We start from the raw sequence: 21,918 nt of genomic DNA, 5'->3' as shown, positions 1-21,918 counted from the left end.
GGGATGAGGCCGGCTCCAGCCCCCGCCCCGGCTGGGCTCGGCTCCAGGGCCGGCCCCGGCCCCCCGGGACGGAGCCACGGGAGCTGCCCGGCCGCTCCTGGGGCCGCGAGGAGCTTCCAGCCGAGCCCCCACTCCCGGGGTTTGGCCGCCCCGACCCCAGCCAGCCCTCTGCTCACCCCGGGGCCGGGGCAGCCAGCTCCGAAGGGCAAGGGAGGGAAACAGCCAGGAATGGTTTGTCCTTGGCAGCTCTTTTCCAGGGGTTGCAGTTGGGTGGCTGGACAGATGCCCCCTCCTTGGTCATCCTGCCTGTCCTGGGCTGGCTGTGGCGCCCAGACCCATAGGGGAGGCCCAAGCCCGGGGGTCCCATCCCGCAGGAAAGCCCTACAGGGCTGGGGCCGTGAGCTCACACTGCCAGAGGCTGGAGCACCTTCCCGGAGTGCAGAGCAGGGGGAAGCCGGGGAGCAGCTGGGGAAGTGGGTGTGTGGGGAGCTGCTTTGTTTGAGGTGACACAAGACTGACTGTAGCAACAGCCGGTGTGGGATGTGTGAGAGGGCATGAGGGTGTGAGAGGGACGTGCTGGCACCCCAACACTTTCCCCCAAGAGACGAGCCATGGTGAGAGCCCAGCAAACGCTTTATTGCCAAGGACAGCGCTTCCCTCAGCCCCCAGGCACAAAAATAGAGGCTGCCTCACCGCATCCCATACCAGATCAATCCATTACAGACAAGCAGGTCCTCGGTGCTGAGAGCCAGCCCCAGCATCAGCCTCAGGCCACACAGGGGATGGAGAGAGCTGGGCAGCCCAGCCTGCGTGACAGGGACACTCCCGTAGCACTAAGGCACCGTGCTGTGCTCCGGGACCACCAACCCAGACACTGCCCATGGGCTCCCGCAGGCCTGGGGGCCTGCAGACAGCCTGGCTCCCCAGCAAAGGTGGAGGGTACCCAGCAAACAGGACCAGTTGGGGTGGCATAGAGGTGGCCCAATCCCCTGAGTGGCAGAAATAGCTCTCTGCTACCCAGGTACCTCACAGCCCTGCACACATCCCAGTGACATCCTGCTCACCCCCAGGCCGTGTCCCCTCTCACTTGTACCTGGTCTGCTCGAGGTGCCCCTCTGTTCCCGCTTGCTCAGGCCGACGCTGTGCGGGATGGGCGGTCAGCCTGGCCTGGGGAACCAGCCTGTCCTGGGGCACTGGCTCCCTGTGCCCCATCAGAGGAGACGTCCCAGGAGCTGAGTGCCGGGAGAGCTGCCCCAGGCCACCGGCAGGGCGACAAAGCCCAGTTTGCTGTAGAAGCTCAGCTGCTGCCGGTCGGTGTCACTGACCTGGCAGAACACTCCCCGTGACCCTGGAAGGGAGGTGAGAGGTCAGGGCACCACAACCCCAGTGCTGGGACTGGGGCACAGTGACAGGGATCCCCTCCGTAAGGGGATTGGTCTCTCCACTGCCCCTTTGGCACAGAGTGCCCCTGTGATGCCCTGAGACATGTCCCAGTCATTTCCCCCAGTGCAAAGGGAGGGGACAGTGCCTGGGAGCTGGGGCTGCTCTCCACCAGAGAGGGGCCAGCTCCCAGCTCTGGTGGGTGAGGGAGCAGTTGGGATGGGGTTGTGCTGGATGAAGGGCCAGCACTCGGAGGTCATGCTCACCGTTGGCCCTGAGTGCGCTCAGCAGGCAGAGGGCCAGGCTGCGACTGGCCCCCACGTCCAGCACGCGGGGGGCCGTGCCCAGCTGTACCAGGGAGGGGAAACGTCTCAGCACGGGCTGGGGCACAGCCAGTGGCTCTGCATGGAAGAAGAGCACTGCTTCCTCCAGGGCATCCTGCAGGAGACAAGCACAAGTGAGGGAACCCCCTCCACCTCTCCCATCCACGCTCCCCTCTGCTCCAGGTGTCCCCTCACCTGTCCCAGAGCTGGGCCACCTGTGCCCAGGTCTGGGGGGTACTTGTGCCGTATGGCCGGCAGCCAGCTGCTGTCTCGCTGCTGCAGGAAGCCCTCGGCGTGGAGCGCTCCGGCTGCATAGCCACACGGGCCACCCTCATCCTCCAGCACAAAGGTGTACTCGGGGCTCAGGCTGAGGAAGCTGCCCAGGAGTCTGCCAGGCAGAGCAGGAGCATGGTTCAGCTGAGCCTGGAGCCCCTGGGAAACCTCAGAGCAGCTTCGTCCTTCATGCCCCAGCTGGACAGCACCCAGCACCCACTGACCACCCCTTTGAGATCCCTGCTAGAAACCCTCAGCCAACGGGAGCCATTGCAGCCTCCAGCATCCAGGCTGGACATCTTTAACAGTGGCTGCCGTGACCCTGCTGGACATCAGCATGGGGGTGTCCCTCCCTGCCCCCCTCAGTGAGGCCATTGTCAGCCATGGGGCAAAGCTGGTCCCCAAAAGAATGCCGAGAGGCCATTGCCTCACTCCCCAGCCCTGCATCACCCAGCACGTGTCCAGGGTCAGCACAGTCCAAAGGGCTACATCTCACCTGTCACCGAGGAGATCCGGGTGGGCCACGAGGATCTCTGCCACTTTGGGATCACAGTCCAAACTCTCCCGGCACATGCGGTAAAGCTCTCCCTGGAAGACCCGGACCCATGTCAGCCCTGTCTGTGCCTGCCGTGCCACAATGCCAGCCACCACCTTCTGCTGGCCTCGGGCTCATCACCACAGCACAGCCAGCCTTCAAACCAGAAATTGCCATTCCGGTCAGGCATCCTGAGAGCAGCCGCTGCAGAGACAGCCCCAGGCCGGAGCATGCTCAAAGCAGCCAGAATGGCACCAAAAACAACACTGAAACTCAGGTCACCAGAGAGCCTGAGCACAGCAGGACATCCCCAAATGTCCTGTCTTGGTCACAGTTGAGTTTGCTGCTGCAAACATTCTGATAAAAGCCTTGCTCCTGAAAGGGGAGGCTGCCCTGATAACCCAACAACAGGGGCAGGACCGTGCCCTGCTGTGCCTGTTCCTGCAACAGGCCGATGGGCTCAGCTGGATTTTCCTCTCAGGGTTTCACTGGACACAGACTTTGTTGTTGTCAAGGTTCAGCCTGAACAGATGAGCTGCACTCGTGTCTGTGGTGCCTGGATTTGTGGTGTTAGCCTTTCCTTGAGCTGGAGAGGAGCAGGGTGAGGGAGTGAGGTCTGGCCAGGCCCCTGTCACAGAGAGGTGGGTTTGCTGAGGCCACAGCACATTCTCCAGCCCATGGTCCGACATGCTGACCACAGCCCCGAGAGCTGCCCCAGGCCAGCTGGCTCTGAGCAGAGCTGGACCCGAGGTCCCTCCCCACCTGTGTCACCCCACACTGGGAGCTCAGCCTGGGGTCAGCAGCAGATGAACCCATAACTCATCATTTTAAGGGCAGCACAAGCCACGCAAAGGCTCTGGCAGGACACCCCTCCATGCCACGGCTCCCACCTTGTCCAGGGGCAGCAGCGGGCGCAGGAGGTACAGCTGGCTGGATGGGAAGAGCGGGGGTGGATGGTAGAAGAGGTCACAGCTGTTCCCCACGGGCAGCAGTGCCTGGAAGAGATACAGTCCATCAGGTGGTCCTGGCATCCTGGAGGCAGCAGGAGGGTGGCTCTGAGACTCCCGAAATCCCAGGAACCGCAGCCCAGGTGCAGAGGCCTGGGGCTGCTCTGCCTTCCCAAGCTTGCAGCAGCTCAACAGCAGAGTTGGGATATTGGCTTCCCAATGGTTCCTTCAGCCCCCACAGGGAGGGAGACACCCTCACCTGCAGCTCTCCAAAGAGGCCCCCACGACGCGCCCAGGGCTCGGCGTCCCTCCCCAGCAGGATCGGGGCAGTGATACTCTGGCACCCTGGAAGCAGCAGGACACAGACACACATGAGGTGAACAAAAACCTGCTAGGCAAAGGGAGGTCAGCCTCTGCCAGGCAGATCCCTGCTGTCACAGCTCCAAGGATGTGTTCCCCAGCTGTGCAGCCTGAGACAGTGGGAACGTGCCCTGCATGGCTGCGTCCCCGAGGAAGGGGCTCAAGGTACACGGCTCCCTCTCACACTGGAGACCTGCTCAGGTCATCACCTGGTAACAGTTCTTGGTTTTTAAGAGGTCACAAGGCCCACAAAGCAACCAGGGAACCCTAAACCAGAGGAAAACTGTGCAAAGCGATGCACAGGCATTGAAAAAACAGCTCCACCTCTGTCACCAAGGGCATTACTGCTCCCAGAACCCTTCTTCCACACAGGCTCTGGGGTCTTTGGGATAAAAGGGCTGAGGAACCATATCCTAGAAATGACTGTGAGATATGGTGAAGATCTACTCCAATGACTGCCCTGTCCCTGGCAGCAGTGCCTCATCCTGCCCCGCTGTGTCATTCCCAGGGCCATTCCTGCTCGGCTCGGCAGGCAGAGTGTGGGGAAGGACAGCCTGATGGCGAGTGCTGGCTGCTGCTGTGGGGCTGGGGCTGGTAAGGGGTGAGCTAGGGCAGTGTCCATACTTACAGCCAAAGCAGTTCCCCCAGGTGCCCTTGGGGTCGGGGTCGCAGAGCAGGTGACCATCTGCAAAGAGGTGAAGGGGTTAGCACAGGACACAAATCAGCCGCAGAAAAGGGGTCAAGGGGAGGTGCACTCCCAGAAGGAACCCTGGCACCCCCAGCTGGACACTGGAACCCCAGATCTCTGGGGTGGGTCCCAGAAACCTTCACCTCCTTAGTGGGGAAGCAGTGGATCCCCAGAGAACAAGCATCAGGGTGCCCTGGATGTGCCCCAGTGCCACAGAGTCCTGCACTCCGACTCAGCTGGGTTTGGATAGGTGTGACAGGGACTGGCAGGGGCTGGCAGGGCTGGCATCAGCCACGTACCCAGCCAGAGGACAAAGGCACTGGCGGCCAGCAGCATGTTGCGGATGTCCCAGAGGTAGGGGTGCAGGTCGTAGAGCAGCGCCCGGCCGGCGGTGCTGACGAAGCGGCTGTGCAGGCGGCACGTTCGTGCGCAGAGCAGCTGGAAAGACTGAGCCCGGCCTCGCCACTGCGTGCCCTGGAGACACACCAGGTGTCAGCCACCTAGGGACACACGCCATGGCAGCCACCCTGCTGCAGCAGCACCAGGACCAGCCTTACCCCGCAGGCATCGAGTGCCGTGGCCGGGACCCCCACGCTGAGGCTGTTTGCCCGCAGCCACCGAAAGTGCTCCAGGAGATCCTGTGCCAGAGCTCCATGGTGGTAGGGCAGGTAGAAGAGCTCCACCAGCATCCGCACCTCCTCCAGGGTCAGTGGTGCTGTAGGGCTGGATCTGGCCTCCTTTGGGGTCATCAGTGCCGTGGGGCCAGACCCAGCCTCCTCTGGGGTCACCAATGCCACGGGGCTGATCCTGGCCTTCTCTGGGGTCACTTGTGATGTGGGGCTGGTCCTGGTCTCCTTGGGGGTCACAGGGCCAGACCCAGCCTCCTCTGGACTCACTGGTGCCATGGGGCTGGATCCAGCCTCCTCTGGTGTCAGTGGTGCCATGGGGCTGGTCCTGGCCTCCTCTGGGGTCACTGGTGCCATGGGGCTGGTCCTGGCTTCCTCTGGGGTCACTGGTGCCATGGGGCTGGTCCTGGCCTTCTCTGGGGTCATCTGTGATGTGGGGCTGGTCCTGGCCTCCTCTGGGGTCAGTGGTGCCATGGGGCCAGACCCAGCCTCCTCTGGGGTCACTGGTGCCATGGGACCAGGGCTAGCACCAACCTCATCAGTCAGTGGGGCTGGGAGGGCAGGGCTGTCACCAACCTCAGGCCCTGGGGGTGTCTGGGGCACATCAGTCCTGATGGCCTCAGGCTGGGTGCTGCTCAGAGACTGGGCGGGGCTGGCACTCCCTGTCCTGGCATCACTGGTGGGCGAGGAAATGTTCTGACTGGTGGTGGCCCCGTTGCTGGAGCTCGTGGTGGGGCCTGGACTGGGGGGAGTCTCAGTGGCCATTGGGATTCCTGCAGACTGGGCACTCCCAGCCACACTGGGCAGAGCAGAGGAGGGCTCACAGCTCTCCCCACTCTCCGTGGCGAGCTGGTCCCCAGCCCTTGTAGGGCCCTGCTGACCGCCAGTGGGTGTCCTGCTCCCGCTGTCCTTCTCAGGCTCCGAGGTCACCTCCTTGCACCCCTCCTCTGGTGCCACTCCACAGGGCTTGGGGCTGTGCTGATCTGCCCCACCGGGAGCAGAGTTGTGGGGCTGAGGGTCGGGAGTGACCTCCTGTCCTCGCTCTGTGCCAGGCTGCAGCCTTGGTCCTCCCTTGAGGCTGACACTGGGGTGTCCTGGGGTCCTTCCTCCTGGCAGAATGGAACAAGAGGGAAGCCCCTTTGGCAGCTGCATGGAAACTTCTGCTCATGGAGCAGGACAGTGCTGGGGAGCTCCATCCCCGAGCTGGCAGGAGATGAGTTGCCAGAACCCTGGGCTCGAGTTCAGGCCCCTGGAGCTGGTGAGGCTGTGGCTTTGCAGAGGCAAACACTGCAAAACACCAAGCTCACCCCTGGCTGACCCCCTCTTCCAGAGCTGGCGCAGGCTTCAGTGCTGCCAGCCAAGAAAACCCTCTCCAGGTTGTGGCCATGGCAGGAGCACCGATGGGGCAGCACGGCAGGGTGGACACTCACACCTGCCCACCACGGCATGCACGGCCCTGCTGCCACACCAGCCCCAGAGACCCTCCAGATGGGCAAGGCTGGGGCTCCCTCACCCCGCGCCCACCAAGCTCCTGGCAGAGCCAATCCAGTGCTCCAGGGATTGAGGGATGCTGCACGTGCAGATCCATTGCCTACCTGGCTCCAAGGCCTGCTGGTTTATCTCGGCCACCCAGTCACACAGTGCCAGCTCCAAGGCTTCCTGGGGGCTGTAGCTCCTATCCTGAGCACCTTGGCTGTCCCCCAGGGCTGCCACTGCCTCCATTCCTAAGGAACTGCAGCTCATCAGCCTGGGCAGCCCTGGTTCCATGCAGGAAAGCTTCAGGGCTGGGCAAGGATGGGCAGCAATGGGCACTGGGGCCAGGTACCTGCGTGGTCAGGGTGGGCACAGCTCCCCAGCTCGCTCCGAAACCAGGTGCCCAGTGTGTGTATGGGGATAAAGTTGGCCTGGAGCTCACAGTTGGGGTTGAGGAGCAGCCCGTGGAGCCTGGACATGAGGCCAGGAGCACGCCCCATGTAAGGGCCCAGGAAGACACGTCTGCAGTCATAGTCGTTGGCGTAGAGGTTGTCCCAGATGATGGGACAGCGCCTCAGGACAGCCTCCACCTCCTCCAGCAGCACTGCTGAGAGCTCCTGTGACACCACCTTTGGGCCTGCAGCATCAGGGCGGGAACACACGTGGGACACAGGGTCCATCGGACACACAGCAGGGACAGGGACAGAGATGTGGGTTGGGTCTCCCCACCCACACTCCCAAGCCAGGAGAGCAGACCCTCAGCTCAAACTCCTGCCTGGCTGGGGCTGCACACCCCAATATGAGGCACCACAGTGGGGTCACTTGCTGGTGGCTCTCCCAGGACAGCCCGTGGCCACAGGGTTTGCAGACACTGCACGTGGCCACGCACCCAGAGCTGGTCCTGGTGCTCACCTGTCCAGATGACACCGATCCCTGGGAGCAGCTCTTGGCCGATGGTCTGCAGGTAGCAGGACTGGCTGGGGCTGGGAGAGCAGAGCGAGCTGCAGTATTCTGGGAGAAAGCACAGAGCATCCCCTGAGGGCTGGGGGAACAGGAGAGGAAAGGCTGCCGGGATCATGGACAGGGGCTGGGGCCCTGCTGCAGCCTGGTCCTGTCTTAGTCCCAAAATGTCCATAGCTCCCCCAGGAGCGTGAGGAGTCCAGGGAGAGCTGTGGGGGCGGCCAGGGCACTCAGCTCTCAGCAGGGACAGGGGCTGGGTGCAGCCAAAGGGCATCCCAGTGTGAGGGGACTCCCTGGTTTGGGGGGCTGGGATTGCAGCGCTGCGGGCAGTACCTGTAGGACAGAAGAGGAAGACGGAGGGTTGGCCCAGCTCCTGGTAGACCTCGTTGGCCACAGAGGCCTGAGCCTGTGCCAGGGAGGGGAAGACATCTCTGTCAGCTTGGCACATGCAGGGGTCGATGTCGTCAAAGAGCAGCGCGAAGGAGCAGCACCCCATGGCAGCCACCTGTGGGCACAGAGGGGCTGCTGGGATCCCTGGGCACCAGAGAGCCCCAAGGGGCTGGAGAGAGGCATCTGGGCACAGCACAGATGGGGCAGTTCCTGCCTGGGCTGTGCCATGGGAGTAGCAGCTGCCCATGGAGCAACCCCACCATGCCAGTGGCTCTTTTGCCCTCCCTGGGGACCTGGGGCTCAGCTCCAGCCTGTGCCAGGCCTCAGTGCTGCTCAGCAAGTTCTGGGGCTTGGCTAGTCCATCTCCTGCCCCCGTCAGGCATCCATGGAGCCTTCAGCTCTCTGTCACCATGACAGGGACAGCACATTGGCCACCGGGCACCTGAGAGCTGCTCCCTCTGTGCAGCAGCAGGAGAGGTTTACACCCCCACACCAGCCCATGGGGTGAGCACAGGAACCACACATGTGCCCCTTGCCTGGGAGCAGTGGGATGAAGGAATGGCCCACGGTACCTGCCTGAGTTTTTGCTGCAGCAGGAGCCGATCCCCGGCGCTGGAAAACACCATGTCCTGGCCAGCAGAAATGGCGAAAATAAACTCCACACCCTGCTCTTGGGCAGCTTCGATGAGAGACTGCATGCGGGCTGGGGACAGAGCACAGGGGGTCTGTGAGAACTGGGAGGCACGGGATGGAGGAGGACAAGGGATGGAGCAGGATAAGGTGTGAAGGGGGACAAGGTGTGAAGGGGGACAAGGTGTGAAGGGGGACGGGGTAGAGCAGGACAGGGGATGGAGCAAGACAAGGGATGGAGGGAGAACCCCAGCAGTCTGAAAGGAAGAAGCTGAGGTCGTTGGGAGGGGAGAGGCTCCAGGAAGACCATTTCCACTCCCTCAGGACACAGAGGACTTTTGACAAGGGTGTACGGGCCAGAGATCACATTGCCAGAGACCCACATGGGGAGTTCCCCATGCTGGGTGGTTCCTTAGGCAATTCCATATGATGGGCACGGTCTGGGAATCTTCTTGCGCTTGGCAAGATCTGGGGGCCTCCATGCAATGGGCAGGGTCCTGGCAGGATGGAAATAGCTGGGGCACAGCCCATGCTACCCTCTCAGGGACCCGGGATGCTTGCAGCCCCCCGTGGGGCCCAGCAGAGCCGCTACCTGCCTCATGCTCTGTGTAGGGCTCTCTCCAGAGCAGCCGGTGCTTCAGCTCATCCTTGGGCGCGTACATGTAGCAGTTCAGCCCCTGGCGTTGCAGCCTGTGCAGGGAGAACAAGGGGTCAGCCAGGTTCCACACGGGCTCTTTGCACGGCCACATGGAGACAGAAATCTCAGCCAGCTGAGCTCTAAGGTTTGTGTCAGAGAGCAGCAGGACGTGCCCCCCGGGAGGGCAGACACCTCCCTCTTTTGGCACTCCTGTATGGAAGCCATCTGATATATTCATTTGCTTTTATTTATCCTCCTCAGCAGAAACTATTTTACATTTTCCCATGGTCAACAGAGTAGGAAGCACTTCAGGTATCTCGTGATAAAAGTCCCTTGTCTTGTTTCTTTCCAGATAAGAAAAACACCGATGGACATGTCACTCTCATGTGCCACCATGTGAACACATCCCAGTCCAGCACCAGACAAGGCCCCCATTAGACCTTCTCATTCCTGAGTTACTTTAAAACATCACAGCTTGTTTTCCTTCCATTTTTCTGTACCCACATCTCTGGTCCCTGCACTCTGGTCCTTAATTACACTTGTGACTGCCCACACTGTCACCACTGCACTGCCCATGCAGTCACCAGGGCACTGCCCACACTGTCACCACTGCACTGCCCACGGGAGGCCCTGCAAAGGCCCAGTTCATTGGTGGCAGGTCCTGTCAGTGCAGCTCATTCCTGTGCAGGGATGGCCTGTGCACGGGCACCAGCTGCTTGGAGAGGAGCTGCATGGATCAACTCCCATCCCAGTGACGGATCCTGCGCACATCCTTCCATCACTGGGACATGGGGTGACGCACAGACAGGCATGGGGACTCACGGGGACACAGCAGGGCCACCCACACCAGGCAGGGGTGGCAGCCTCAGGACACAGCAGCCACCTGTGCTCAGGATGGAGTGATGCCCTCGTTCCCACAGGGTTCAGCCCAGCTCCAGCGAGCCCGGGCAGGCTGGAATTGCCCGCCTGGTGTCTTCGCTCACTGCTGGTGGCAGCGGGGACGCGGCCAGCGTACCCACACGGGGCTGCACCAGGATGAGTGGAGCCCCAGCACCATCTGCTGGCACGGGGCGGCCCCGCGTCCGTCCGTCCGTCTGTCCCGCGGCACCCACGGCCCGGCCAAGCGCGGATCCTTCCCGAGCGCTGCGACAGGGGGACACTGAAGAAGCATGAGCCCCTTTCGATGCCACCGTCCCTTCAGAGAGGAAAATTCGGGGTACTTGCCATTGAAAAAGAAGTTTTCTCTGATCCATTGACCACGGTCTCCCATAGAAACCTGTAAAAGGGAGGGGAAAAAAGGGCAAAATGTAGTTGTTAGTGCCTTAAAACAGTCTCTGTCTGTGCTATCCCTGAATGCAGAGATGCTCTGCTGGACATGCAGCACCCATTCCGCCATTGGGACCACTTCCAAGGAAGAACCCTTCATATTTCTGTGTGTAGGAAGCCCTGGGAGGTGCAGAGTTGTCTGCAAGGCCAGGGAGAAAGGATATCCAGTGGAACACAAGCCCTTTCCCTTGGGGACAGGCAGATAAATGGGTTTGGAGAGATGCAGATTTGACAGCTCCTCAAAGCAGAGGTTAAGGGGAACCCGTCAGTGTCCCAGCACAGATGGGAGATTTAGCAAGAGAAGAACTTTCAGCCACTTCAAGTCTCTGCAAGATCTGGCAGCTGCAACGTGAAGTCTCATGGAAAATCCATTACATCTTGGACGGTGATGGCAATTGGCCATCAAGGCATCTTCCTGCTTTCTCTCTGCATCGCGGGCAACTTTTGAGTCAATCACTGCACCTTCCAGCAGCCAAGGCCAAGGGGAGCAGATACTTGGGAAGTGACGGCATTCCCAAAACTGGGCGGTGCACAGGCGCAGGCTGCACTAACTCCATTAAGCTGGGAGAAGGGATCAGCTCTCGGTGTCTGGCACGAGGCCAGTGTCACCCAGGAAAGCACCTGCATTTCCCAAAGCACCTGAGTGTCCCAGAGCTCATCTGCCCTCATTTCCTTGGCTCCCTTTGGCAGGAGCCCACCCTGCAACCCCCAGCACCAGCCCTGGGCAGTGGTGAGGTGGGTTGCACCACAGCAACACCCACTCTCCATCTGTCTTCTCTCTGCAGACAGATTTTCTACCTGCTTGAACACCTACATGGTTATTCCATATACTTTGAAATAAGTTATAGTCACCTTGCTATCCATCCCCCACCATACACGGGGCCAAATTTGTGGCCACTTGAGAATCCCAGCAAACATTTCAAAGTTATTTCTGTGGTAAATAATTTGCTATTTCGAGATCACAGCGAGGTCCCCAGAGTCCCTGTATGGCACCTGCAAGTGACACTTTCACAGCACATGTTGCTGTGAACTGATGTGGGCTGGCAAGGAGGACACTCAGTCCTGCACACGCCCTGCCAGCAGTGTTCTCCTGGAATGGCTTTGCCAGCAGCATCCCTGTCCTCTTTCCCAGGTCAACTCTGCTATATCGATGATTCTTGTCTGACTCATGTCAGCTTCTCCACCCCTGCATTTCCTGTTTATTTTACATTTATTTGCATGGTGCCCCAGCTTCCTCTCAGGTGAGGCAGTGGGCAGTGGCCCTCAGGGGGGTACTGTGCTGCCAGGAGAAGGGCAGATGATTTTGCCAGGCCTGGCTCAGCTCCAAAAGGAGCTGGGGATGTGGGGAGGGAGAAGCACAGAGCCAGCTCTGGGCACGGGACCTGCACTGCTGCCCATGGGCAGGGTGGGCAGGTGGGGCACACCGGGAAGCTGCCCCTGAGTCCAGGACAGCCGAGAACCTCGTGTAGAGCTCTGGAGCCCGAGCAGAGGGTCCCTGTGCCCCTCTGGGGAGGTCAGCTCTGCTGGTGTGGCTGCGGGGCTCAGCGGGGCTCTGGGGAGAGCTGGGAGCATCCCAGGGGTGCTGCTCCAGACCCCCGGCAGAGATGGGGAGCCGTGCAAGAGCCCCACTCCTGCCTCCCCCACAGCCTGGGGCCCTTCCCGGCCCGGCTCACTTCGGGTGGATGGGACCAGCCCCTGTAATGCCCGAGCGGGTCGGGCGCCGGCCCCAGCCGCGGCCCCGAAGGCACCTACCTTCCACCACGCCGCAGAGGAAGCGCGGCCGCGCCGCCATCCCCGCGCAGGAGCGGCCCTGCCGGCGCGGGGGCAGGCGCAGGGTGCGCGGAGGGGGGACGGAGTGATGCGCGGAGGGACGGAGGAGTGCGCGGGGGGACGGAGGAATGCGTGGAGAGATGCGCGGAGGGGCGGACGAGTGCTCGGGAGGGATGGAGGGGGAGCGGGGGTTGAAGGAGTGCGCGGAAGGATGGGGGGCGCGCAGAGGTGGAGGGTGCGCGGGGAGGGATGGAAGGTGCGCAGGGGGCGGAGGGTGCGCGGGGAGGGATGAAGTGTTGGCGGGAGGGGATGGAAGGATGCGCAGAGGGGTGGAATGTCTGCGGGGGGATGGAGTGTTCGCGGGAGGCGATGGAGGGTGCGCGGAGGGCTTCGCGCAGGGGCGGCTCCACCGCCCGCCCTCCCCGCGGGGACGCGCTCGCCGCAGCGCAGGGGGCGGCCCCGCGGGTGGGGCCGGGGCGGGGGCGGAGCGGGGGCTGCCCGAAATCTGTGCGGAGCCCCTGGGAGGCGATGCTCGGAGCCGCAGTCTCGGAGCCCCCGGCCCGGAGCCCCCGGCGCTGCAGCCGCCGCCGCTCCCGGGCACTGTGCCCGCGCCAGCCCCGGCTCCCCCGCGTCCCCAGCTGCGGGGGTTCTCCCGGTGCAGCCCGAGGACGCTTCCTTCTCCTGCCTTTGAAGCTTCCCGGGACCCCACAGCCCCAGAGTTGTTCCCGAGGGGTCGAGTGTCATTATCCCCTTGTGTTCACCACTGAGCTGGCACCTGCCCTGGCCACACCCTCGTGCCAGGCCTACGGTGCGTTCCCTCTCCTGGTCCGTGCCATCAGGCCGGTCCATGTGCCTTGCAGGTGACTCACCTGCCTGCCTGTGTCAGGCTGTTTGCCTTGTGCCACCCTGCTCTGAGCTGCTGACGCTCGTCTGGCTCGTGGTTGTCTCCGTCCCGCAGGCTGTGGTTTGCAGACGTGCTGCCACGTCATGAGTTCCCTGTCCTGCAGCTGCACATCACGGGGCCCTGCCTACACGCGAGCCGAGGTGTTTGACACCACCAAATCATTTTGCCCTTTTTCAGACCACTGTCCCTGTTTGTTGACGCCACTGTTTTGCCAGGGTTTGCGGTCTGATCGTTCGCCTGTCTTGTACACTCTGTTATTGGTACTGCTATGGTTACATCCTATTGCTGTTGCTAGTAAATGGCTCTTATCTCACCCTGTGTGACCTTTACTTTTTGTGCCTCCAACTCTCCTCTCCGTCCTGCCTCGGGGGGAGGATAGGGCATGAGCAGGTGGTCTGGGATGTTTCAATGGGAACACTAAATTGGGGAATAGCATTCCTAAACCAGGACACCGGCACAATTTTGTTACTATGCAAGTGTGAGGGATGGAGCTAAGAGAGTGCAGAGGTTCACCCCTGCAGCCAGGCACTGCCAAGTCTCTCCCAGCAGCTGTCTCCGCCTGCAGCTGTTTCATCAAAACCACGGGTGGAGAAATGGGCATCAGGGCCTGGAAAACCAAGATCTGTGGCTTCTCCCTCTTCCCTTTGCAGGTTTATGTTGTGTCAGGAAACTGAGTCATGGTGCCTGGGCCATCAAAGCAGCAAGAAGCCTGAGAGTGACTGACCACCAGTGACCTGGCAGGGTCACAGTGCCATCAGAGTGCCACTAGGCTGGGCCATCCAGGTGCAGGGAGCACCTGGCTGTGCTCGTCCTTGTTCTTTGCCTCACAGCCAGCATCTGTCCCACCTGCTGCTGGGAATGCTGGACTCAAACCTGAGCCTGCAGAAGGGTGCTGGGGCAGGCTGGAGTGGCCAGCCATGGCAGGGACAGTACTGAGAGCAGCCCAGTGCCCCTGGAGTGGCTTCGGGGCCTGGGGACATGGCATAGTTGGAGGCAGAGAGGTATGGATGGCATTACCCCATCCACATGGACAGTCAGAGAATGAAGTTGCGCAGGGCTGTGCATACACAGGTGTTTGCTGTGATTCCTTCCTTCCTCTGCTTTCTCTGGGAGCACCTGGCTATTTATTCCACGGTTTTCTTGGACTATGAACTTGAGCTAAGCAGCCTCGAGTTCTCCACTTGCTTTTTTCTCCTAGCAAAGACATCACTCCTTTTTCCCGTCCTGTGAAACCTCACCTATCCCCTGTCCACTGCCCACATGGCCCTCACTTATCCTCAGCCCATCCGAGCAGGTTTTCCCATCTCCAGTGATAGCACACGCCTGTGTCACACGTGTGTGCACCAGTTCGCACTCACGCACATGCACACACGTGTTCACACTCACGCACACGCACAGGTGTGCACACAGGCGTTCACACTCATGCATGCACACGTGTTCGCAATCACGCACAGGTGTGCACATAGGCGTTCACACTCATGCATGCACACGTGTTCACACGCACACACACAGGTGTGCACATAGGGGTTCACACGCACATGCACACGTGTTCGCACTCACGCACACGCACAGGTGTGCACATAGGGGTTCACACTCACGCACATGCACACGTGTTCACACGCACGCACACGCACAGGTGTGCACATAGGCGTTCACACGCATGCATGCACACGTGTTCACACGCACACACACGCACAGGTGTGCACATAGGGGTTCACACTCACGCACGCGCACACGTGCACACGCGAGCGCGCCCCGCCCCTGACACGCGCGTCCCCGTCCCCGCCCGGTCCCCGCCCCGTCCCCGCCCCAGTGGCGCGGGCGGAAGCGCGCGGCGCGCGGGGATGGAGCCGCCGGCCATGGAGGGGCCGCTCCTGGTGCAGCACAGCCACAAGTTCGGCACCAAGGTGGGTCCCTCCCTCCTTCCCTTCTCTTCTTTCTTTCTTCTTCCCCTCTTCCCCTTCTCCCTGCCCTCGGGCCGGCTGGGTGCCGGAGCGGAGGCGCTCCGGGCGCCGCTCCCGCTGAGCGGCCGGCCCGGGTGGGGAGCGGCCCCGGCGCGGTGTGACCCCGCTCCCCGCAGCGCTGGAAGCGCGGCTGGTCCGCGCTCTACCCCGCCAGCCAGCACGGCGTGGCCCGGCTCGAGGTGTTCGACTGCAAGGAGCCGTCGGCGGCCGGGCGGGCGGGCACCCGGCGGCTCGCCCGCACCGTGGTGCGGCTCAGCGACTGCACCAGCGTGGCCCCGGTGGGCGAGGGCGGCCCCCGCGCGGGCACCGCCACCTTCCGCCTGGAGACCCGCGACCGCAGCTTCCTCTTCGCGGCCGAGAAGCAGCAGAGCGAGGAATGGGTGGCGAAGCTGTGCCAGATCGCCTTCCCGGTGAGCCCCGGGGTGGGTGGAGGGGATGGGACGGGACACGGACATCAGTGTGTGTGGGGGTGACCCCTTCCCACCTGGCGGCACAGGGAAGGACGCCCTGAGGCAGCGCCAGTGGTCCCAGGTTTAAAGCACCCGGCCATGGCACTCCGGTTGCCTCTTGCTGGCTCCTGCTGTGGGTTGCGGGACTCCTCGGCGTGCTGTCAGTAATTCGTGGGTGTGGCTCCAAATTTCAAGTCGGGCTCTTCTTGCCCGGTGCAGAGCTCGTGCTCGCCCCTGTAGAGAGCTGGCCGGAGGCCAGGTGATGGCCGAGGAGTGTTTCCTCTTGGCCCAACCACTGCTGCCTTTCCTGCCACAGCAGCAGTGGCGGAAGCGGAGCTTCGAGAGTGTTGTGGTGCCCGGTTCCAGGACCCATCTGGTTCCAGGGCCTGGAACCCCCTTGCCCAGCCTTGGGGCTCGCTGCTGGGAACACCCCATCTGTGCTGGTCCTCTAGCCCTGCAGGCCCTGGGGCTGGTGGTCAGCCAGCATGACCACCCGAGGCTGTTTGGGCAGTGGGTGCCCTGAGAGTGTGGTTTTCCGTGCCCTCTGGGAGAGCAGCCTATGCCTGCCCGACCCCACAGTCCTGGCTCTCCCTCCTGGGAGGTGTTTGGAGGGCCCTTGGTTGGGCTCCAGCCGATTCCAGGCTTGAAATGCTGGGCAGGGCTGCCTGGCAGGAGGACTGGCTGCACAGCTGGTGATCCCAGGATCTCCCCCGGACGGGTGTTTGCCGAGTGTGATTTACCTTTGTCCCTTGTGCGTCTCCCTGCAGTCTCCTGCCAGGCCAAGTGTGTCTGTGCAGCAAATGCCAGGGCTGACGGGGCCGGGAGGCACTGGTGAAAATGACTCTGTGTCTCCTGATGCAGTTGGGGTTGCAGCCTTTGCCCTGGAAGTGGCTTGTGGGGCTGAGCTGGGGACACAACACACCCTTGGAGTGGGGCAGGGTAGTGGCCAGGCCAGGGAGCACCTGCTTGGAGCAGGGCTGTGCTCCTGCCATCCCTCTCAGGGGAGCCATTATTTGTGTGCCCGAGGTCCAGAAGCAAGCTGACAGTTTAGGAAGTTGTAAGCAAAAGGCTTCAAGGCTGGCATGTGTTTTAGAAAGGCCTGACCTGGAGCAGGAGGCACAAGAACTGCACGTGGCCTCTCTGCACAGAGCATCTTCAGCTGGGAGTGCTGATCAATGTGATTTTGTGTCATGTTGCTGCCCAGAGGGTAAGCAGGGTCCAGCAGCTTGGAAGCTGGAGCCTGAGTTCATTTGGAGTTCAGAACAGAATTTTCTTTTCCTTTTGAAGATGAAGAAAAGTGCAGTCAAATGGAGCCTTAGAAGGCTGTGGAAGATTAGGTGGCCCTTGGCTTTCCAATCCCAGGCTGGAGCCCTGCTGCACTGGATACTTTAGCTGAGGAGGAGCTGCTGCTATCAGCTGTCACGACATGAGGTTTTAGGACCCAAACACAAGGGCTGGATGGCCCTTTTTTGGGCCTCGTTTGGGCTTGTTGGTAAGAAGCTCGTGTTTGTGGGTTTTAAACTGAAACTGTGGCACTCGCCTCTTGCAAGATGTACCCTCTGCTGCAGCCCCACGGAACAACTCCAGCTCCTGGCCACACACTGGCCCTCCCTTGTGCCAGCTGCACAGGGCTCTGTGAGTCTGTAATTTGTGAGGGGATTTTCTGGAGGAAGATCTCTGAAAGCACCAAGGGTCTGTGTCCCTCCCCAGGCCCTTTGGGACCGTGCTGGCACACAGTTGCTGACAGTGTGTGTTGCACTTTCAGTTCTGCATGTGCTAAAATAGAACTGCTCACTTCCCCTCTGCGGGCCACCCCTCCTCCTGGGCAGGACACAGACCCCCTGTTAGCAGGCCATCAGCCCCCTGAGCTTGTGCTGGTATGGCCAGGAGGGTGTGTTGGGGTTGTGCTGTGATTTGGGGGCAGCTCTGTGGGTTGTGCTTCCCTGCACCCTGTCAGTGCAGAGCCCAGCTTGGGACAAGGTGCTGCCAGGAGCTCAAGGAAGTCCCTCCTGTGCGTCCTGGCCCTGTTCATCCATGTTCATGTGGGCTCAGGGGGGGCTGTCACTGGCTGTAGGGTGAGCAGGGTGCAGGACAGCCAAGCTGTGTAGGGCCAGGGAGGGCAGCAGGACCCAGGCCATGCAAGGGAGCCCGGGGCTAATGTGGGAAGGGGACTCTGGGTCTGATCTGCTCTCCTTTGCCAGGGAAATGGCCCCAGCGATGGCGTGGTGTCACAGTATGGCAGAGAGGGCAGCGGGGAGGCGCCAGCCCTGGAGATGGCCGTGAACTCCATCTACTACTCCAGAGACGAAGGTGGGACCTCCTGCTGCCCTGACTTGGGGCCACCTTCCATGGAGCCTTGTCCTGCTGCTGCCCCATCGCTGGGGCCACGCTGGGCATTGCCTGTGTGCCCCTGCTCTGCGCTGAGCAGCTCTGTCCCCGCAGTGAACGCCTTCTGGGTGACGGTGCAGCGGACCGAGGCCGCGGAGCGGTGCGAGCTGCGTGGCACCTACGTGCTCAAGGCCGAGCGTGACAGCCTCGTCCTGAAGGACCCACGGACGGACAGGATCCTCTATGTCTGGCCCTACCGGCTGCTCCGGAGATACGGCCGGGACAAGGTGGGGAATGGGGAGCCCCGTGTGCTGCAGGTGCTCCCCCATAGCTGTTCCCTTGTGGAAGGCTGAGCTGATGTCCTGCAGCCAGCCCTGCCAAATGCCAGGACTGCTGCAGCCCCTTGTGACCATGGCAGAGTTGCCAGGGACATGTCACCCTGACTGTCCTCAGTTCCCGCCTGTGTCACCATGCTGGAGCATGGGCTGGCAGCACACTCATCCCCTCTGTGGTTGTCCCACTTTTTCTGAGGCCGTTGCAGCCTCTGCCGCTCCCTTTCTCCATCCCAGTGCTTCCCAGCTTGTGCTGTGAGCAGGGACATTCCTCAGTGCTGCACACAAGCTCTCCCCAGCATCCAGGGATCTTGGCTCCTGGTAGTCCTAGCTCTGCCTTGGGCTCAGTCTCTCCCTCCTAAGGATGGTGGCTAGAGCAGAGGGGCTTTGAGGCACCAGTTGCTCTGGATTTGTTCACTTTGTGGGGCGAACTGCTCCTGTTCTCACTGACCTCTCCGGAGTCCCTCTCCAGACTCCTCCTGCAGTGAGTCCCCAATCTGCCTTGCTGCTACCCTGAGTGCAGGAGGTCTGGGGCACGCTGGACAGGGAGGAAGTGGTGGCCCTGGGGCTGTTTAGTGGTGTCCCTGAGGCTGTTTATAGCGGTGACCGTGTCGGCCGCACTCTGCCGATGGTGCTTTCTGTGGCACATTCCCAAAACAGAGGTGGAAACCGAGCTGCCCCTGTGGGGATGTCCAGCTCATGTGCAGAGTCTGTGCTGGTGGTGGGAAGAGAGTTGCAGGATGTGGGGAGCTGCACCCACAGTGACCTGAGCAGAGAGGGGTTGACTGTGCTTCTGTTCAGCAGCATTGACCCATGAGAAGAAGTTCGTCCCCAGAGACCTTTGTAGCAATCACAGGGGCTGCTGCTGCCTGTGAGAGAGGCAGAAAATCCCCCCTGGTTAAGGGAATGAGGCTCAGGAAGGGTGTGCGTGTCAGCTGGTGGGAACCTGCTCACCAGAGTGTGTTCAGACCAGAGGAAGCAGAGCCCTGGTACGAGACTTCTCTTTAGAGGATCTTTACCGTGAACAGATTAATGCTGGTAGGTCAATGCTTTGCTTACTCTTGGTAGCCGAGCTGCCAAGCCGTGTCCTTCCTTTTGTATCTCTTGCTTCCAGATTGCTCCCTTCTTACCTAACATTCCATACTAGTTTCCCCTGCTGAACTGTCACTCACCTTCTCACCCCACTCCCTCCTCAGTGTTATTTCCTGGACTATTTGGTGCCAGTGGTTGAAACTGCTGGAACTGCTCACATAAGGCAGCAGGGCTCCAGCAGTGATGTCCCCTCAGGTGTGCTCCAGTTCCGGTTCCACAGCTTGTTCTGGGCTGCTGGCCAGCGTGGCCTTTCCCTGCCCAGCTGCTGGACACAGGGTGGCCCTCAGTGTGGGAGTGGAAGGAGCAGGATTTCAGGGCAGTCTCTCCTGCAGGATGTGCAGGATCAGTGCTGCAGCCACACGCCCTTTGGTGGGAAGCACAGCCTGCATGATGTGCTGGGTCAGCGGGTGCTGAGCAAGATGTGACCCTTCTGCTTCCCCTTCAGGTGATGTTCTCCTTTGAGGCTGGCAGGCGCTGTGACTCAGGACCTGGAAACTTCACCTTCGAGACCAAGCAGGGCAACGAGATCTTCCGCCTGGTGGAAGCCTCCATCCAGGAGCAGAAGGCGCAGGTGGAGGAGAACCGTCAGAGCTGCGACTCGCTGGAAGCCGACAGCCCTGGCATGGTGCAGATCCGCCAGGCCCTGGCTGACAACCTGAACCTGGAGCTGCCCGCCGAGGGGGATGACACCCCAGCACCCAAAGCAGGGCTGGCACCCAGGGCCGGTGCAGCAGCAGAGGATCGAGACGCTGCATCTCTGCTGAAGAGCCGGACTCTGCCAGAGCTGCCTGTGCCACCGGCCAAGCCTGCGGTGTCCAGCACCCCGCCGCGCTCCCCTCTGCCCAAGGTGCTCCGTGCTGTGCCGCCGGCCGAGGACCTATCCAGTGTGTACTCAGAGCCCCTGGACTCAGTGAAGGGCCTGCGGCCACGGCCGGACCCGCTGTACTCGGACCCTGTGGACAGCAAGGCCGTGAGCGGGGCCAAGGTGCCCGCTGGGGCTGTGGAGGAGCCAAAGCTGTGGCTGCCGGTGCTGCCGTACTCGGGCCCGTACGAGCAGGTCCGGGCCGAGGGGCAGGGCCGGGCCGAGGGTCGTGGCCAGGCTCCCCCTGGGCACAAGGAGCACATCTACGACGAGCCCGAGGGCCGCGCTCCCCGTCCCCTGCACCCCCTCACCTACATCTACGACGAGGCGCGGCCCACGAGCGAGGCCTGGCGCACCCAGGGCCATGACGGCAAGGGCGGCTACGAGTACCCCTACAACCCCAGCACTGACGATTACTCGGTACCCGCCTTCCCGGCCAAGGCCAAGAACCCCAAGCCAGTCCCAGCCCCCAAGCCCCAGGCAGCCTTTATCCCCAAAGGGGCAGACAGGGTGGAGGACCCTGGCAGGCGGTGGGGCAGCGCTGCCCCTGAGAAGGTGCTCATCAAACCCAGCCTCAACAGCAGCAACAACAACAACGTGGAGGTGCTGTACAGCCAGGTGGTGAAGCCGCAGCAGCTGCAGAAGAAGGAGCAGTCTGTGGATGAGTACAGCTTGTCGCCTCTCTATGAGGACTTAGGGGAGATATGAGGTGCTGCTGCTCTGTATCTGTATCTCAGGAGGGACTGGGCATCCCAGTGCCAGCTGGGCTCCTCCTCTGGGGGGTGGCTTGGGGTTGTTCGGGCTCAGGCAGAGCCCCTTTTGCTCACCAGTGCTGAGGGGCTGTGTTTTCCTGGAGGGAAACAGCAAGAGCAGGAGAGCTGTGGCTGGTGCAAGTGCCAGTGTGTTTCTCCAGCTCTGGAGCTGGCTCCACTGTGCCTTCTGATCTGCAGGAGGGCTGGCTGTGTTGCCCTGTACTGCTGCTCCGACTCTGCTCTGGCTTCCTGTCAGACCAGGCTGCAGGGCTCTGGTGCCTTTGTGGGGCGTGGAAGGCTGCTTGCCATCAGTCTCCAAAAGTATTTTTATACAAAGTTATTTTAGTATTAAAGTCTGCATGTCTCAGAACGACACGTTTGCCTGTGGCATGGATGGGGAGTTGCAGGTGCGCGTTTGTGCCTGTGCCAATGCTACTGAGTTAAGAGGGAGCCTCAAAGAAAAGTGCCTGCCAGGTTGAGCTGTGGCTGGGATGCCCTGATGCCAGGGGATTAAGGGAAACGAGAGTCAGGCTCAGATATGTTGATGGCCTCCAGCCGTAAGGCTGGGCAGGGACAAGTGCTAGCTCAGCTGCTGTGCTGTGGCTCAATGTAGCTCTCCTTCTCCAGCTTGATCCCAATGCTGATCCCCCCCACCCCGTTCCCAGCTGCTTTGAAAGGCCTGGAATGGCTCAGTCTGGATCCCATTGACTTTAATGGCAAAATCTGTGATCCCTGCTGTGTGGTTTGGGTGATTGCTGTGTGGCCAGCCTTGGGCAGAAGCCTACCCAGGGGAAAAACAGGTTCTCCTTTTGGTGCTGGTAATGGTTTTGAGAGATTTCATGTCCTTTTTATGTGGTGCCAGACCAGGCACCCTGGCATTGGCTGCCCCCACGTCTGGATGGGGCTGCTGGTGACTT

At 61.4% G+C, this 21,918-nt stretch overlaps 2 protein-coding genes across 12 annotated transcripts; one reads left to right on the top strand and one right to left on the bottom strand.

The window, feature by feature from the left end:
* Positions 1 to 615: 615 nt before the first annotated feature.
* On the bottom strand, positions 616 to 13,262 carry LOC121676701 (protein O-GlcNAcase-like). 11 transcript variants are annotated; one of them, XM_042053571.1, is made up of 18 exons: positions 12,301 to 12,438; positions 10,447 to 10,498; positions 9,178 to 9,275; positions 8,528 to 8,658; positions 7,899 to 8,070; positions 7,518 to 7,616; positions 6,958 to 7,242; positions 6,728 to 6,856; positions 5,427 to 6,241; positions 5,064 to 5,240; positions 4,806 to 4,980; positions 4,447 to 4,503; positions 3,718 to 3,803; positions 3,402 to 3,506; positions 2,473 to 2,564; positions 1,899 to 2,091; positions 1,647 to 1,818; positions 616 to 1,348 (listed from the first exon to the last, which is right to left on the bottom strand). In XM_042053571.1, the coding sequence occupies exons 1-18, from the start codon at positions 12,338 to 12,340 to the stop codon at positions 1,212 to 1,214; spliced, it is 3,015 nt and encodes a 1,004-aa protein (XP_041909505.1). In that variant the 5' UTR covers positions 12,341 to 12,438; the 3' UTR covers positions 616 to 1,211. The 11 variants fall into 11 exon arrangements, with proteins under 11 accessions (XP_041909505.1, XP_041909508.1, XP_041909501.1 ...); XM_042053574.1 differs by having other exon boundaries at positions 5,505 to 6,241; XM_042053567.1 differs by having other exon boundaries at positions 5,064 to 5,499; positions 5,539 to 6,241.
* A 1,765-nt stretch (positions 13,263 to 15,027) lies between these two features.
* DOK1 (docking protein 1) lies at positions 15,028 to 21,376 on the top strand. The gene is made up of 5 exons (XM_042053088.1): positions 15,028 to 15,129; positions 15,303 to 15,596; positions 17,837 to 17,945; positions 18,078 to 18,250; positions 19,833 to 21,376. Exons 1-5 carry the CDS (start codon positions 15,067 to 15,069, stop codon positions 20,955 to 20,957), a joined length of 1,764 nt encoding a protein of 587 aa, XP_041909022.1. The 5' UTR covers positions 15,028 to 15,066; the 3' UTR covers positions 20,958 to 21,376.
* The last annotated feature ends 542 nt before the right edge of the window (positions 21,377 to 21,918 follow it).

This window comes from Corvus kubaryi, unplaced genomic scaffold, assembly GCF_017639235.1.
Source record: "Corvus kubaryi isolate FWS band 111438036 unplaced genomic scaffold, C.kubaryi_AGA036_p1.0 split1-131, whole genome shotgun sequence".
NCBI classification, from domain to species: domain Eukaryota; kingdom Metazoa; phylum Chordata; class Aves; order Passeriformes; family Corvidae; genus Corvus; species Corvus kubaryi.
This window is presented reverse-complemented; position numbering and strand designations above follow the sequence as displayed.

Coding starts and splice junctions, on each gene's coding strand:
- LOC121676701 (XM_042053570.1), bottom strand. CDS start 12,340: ATGGCGGCGCGGCCGCGCTTCCTCTGCGGCGTGGTGGAAG. Junction 6,857..6,957: donor TGCCCACCCTGACCACGCAG/GTACCTGGCCCC, acceptor GCAGTTCCTTAG/GAATGGAGGCAGTGGCAGCC. Junction 3,507..3,717: donor GCCTCTTTGGAGAGCTGCAG/GTGAGGGTGTCT, acceptor TATCTCTTCCAG/GCACTGCTGCCCGTGGGGAA.
- DOK1 (XM_042053088.1), top strand. CDS start 15,067: ATGGAGCCGCCGGCCATGGAGGGGCCGCTCCTGGTGCAGCACAGCCAC. Junction 15,130..15,302: donor GCCACAAGTTCGGCACCAAG/GTGGGTCCCTCC, acceptor CGCTCCCCGCAG/CGCTGGAAGCGCGGCTGGTC. Junction 18,251..19,832: donor GGAGATACGGCCGGGACAAG/GTGGGGAATGGG, acceptor CTTCCCCTTCAG/GTGATGTTCTCCTTTGAGGC.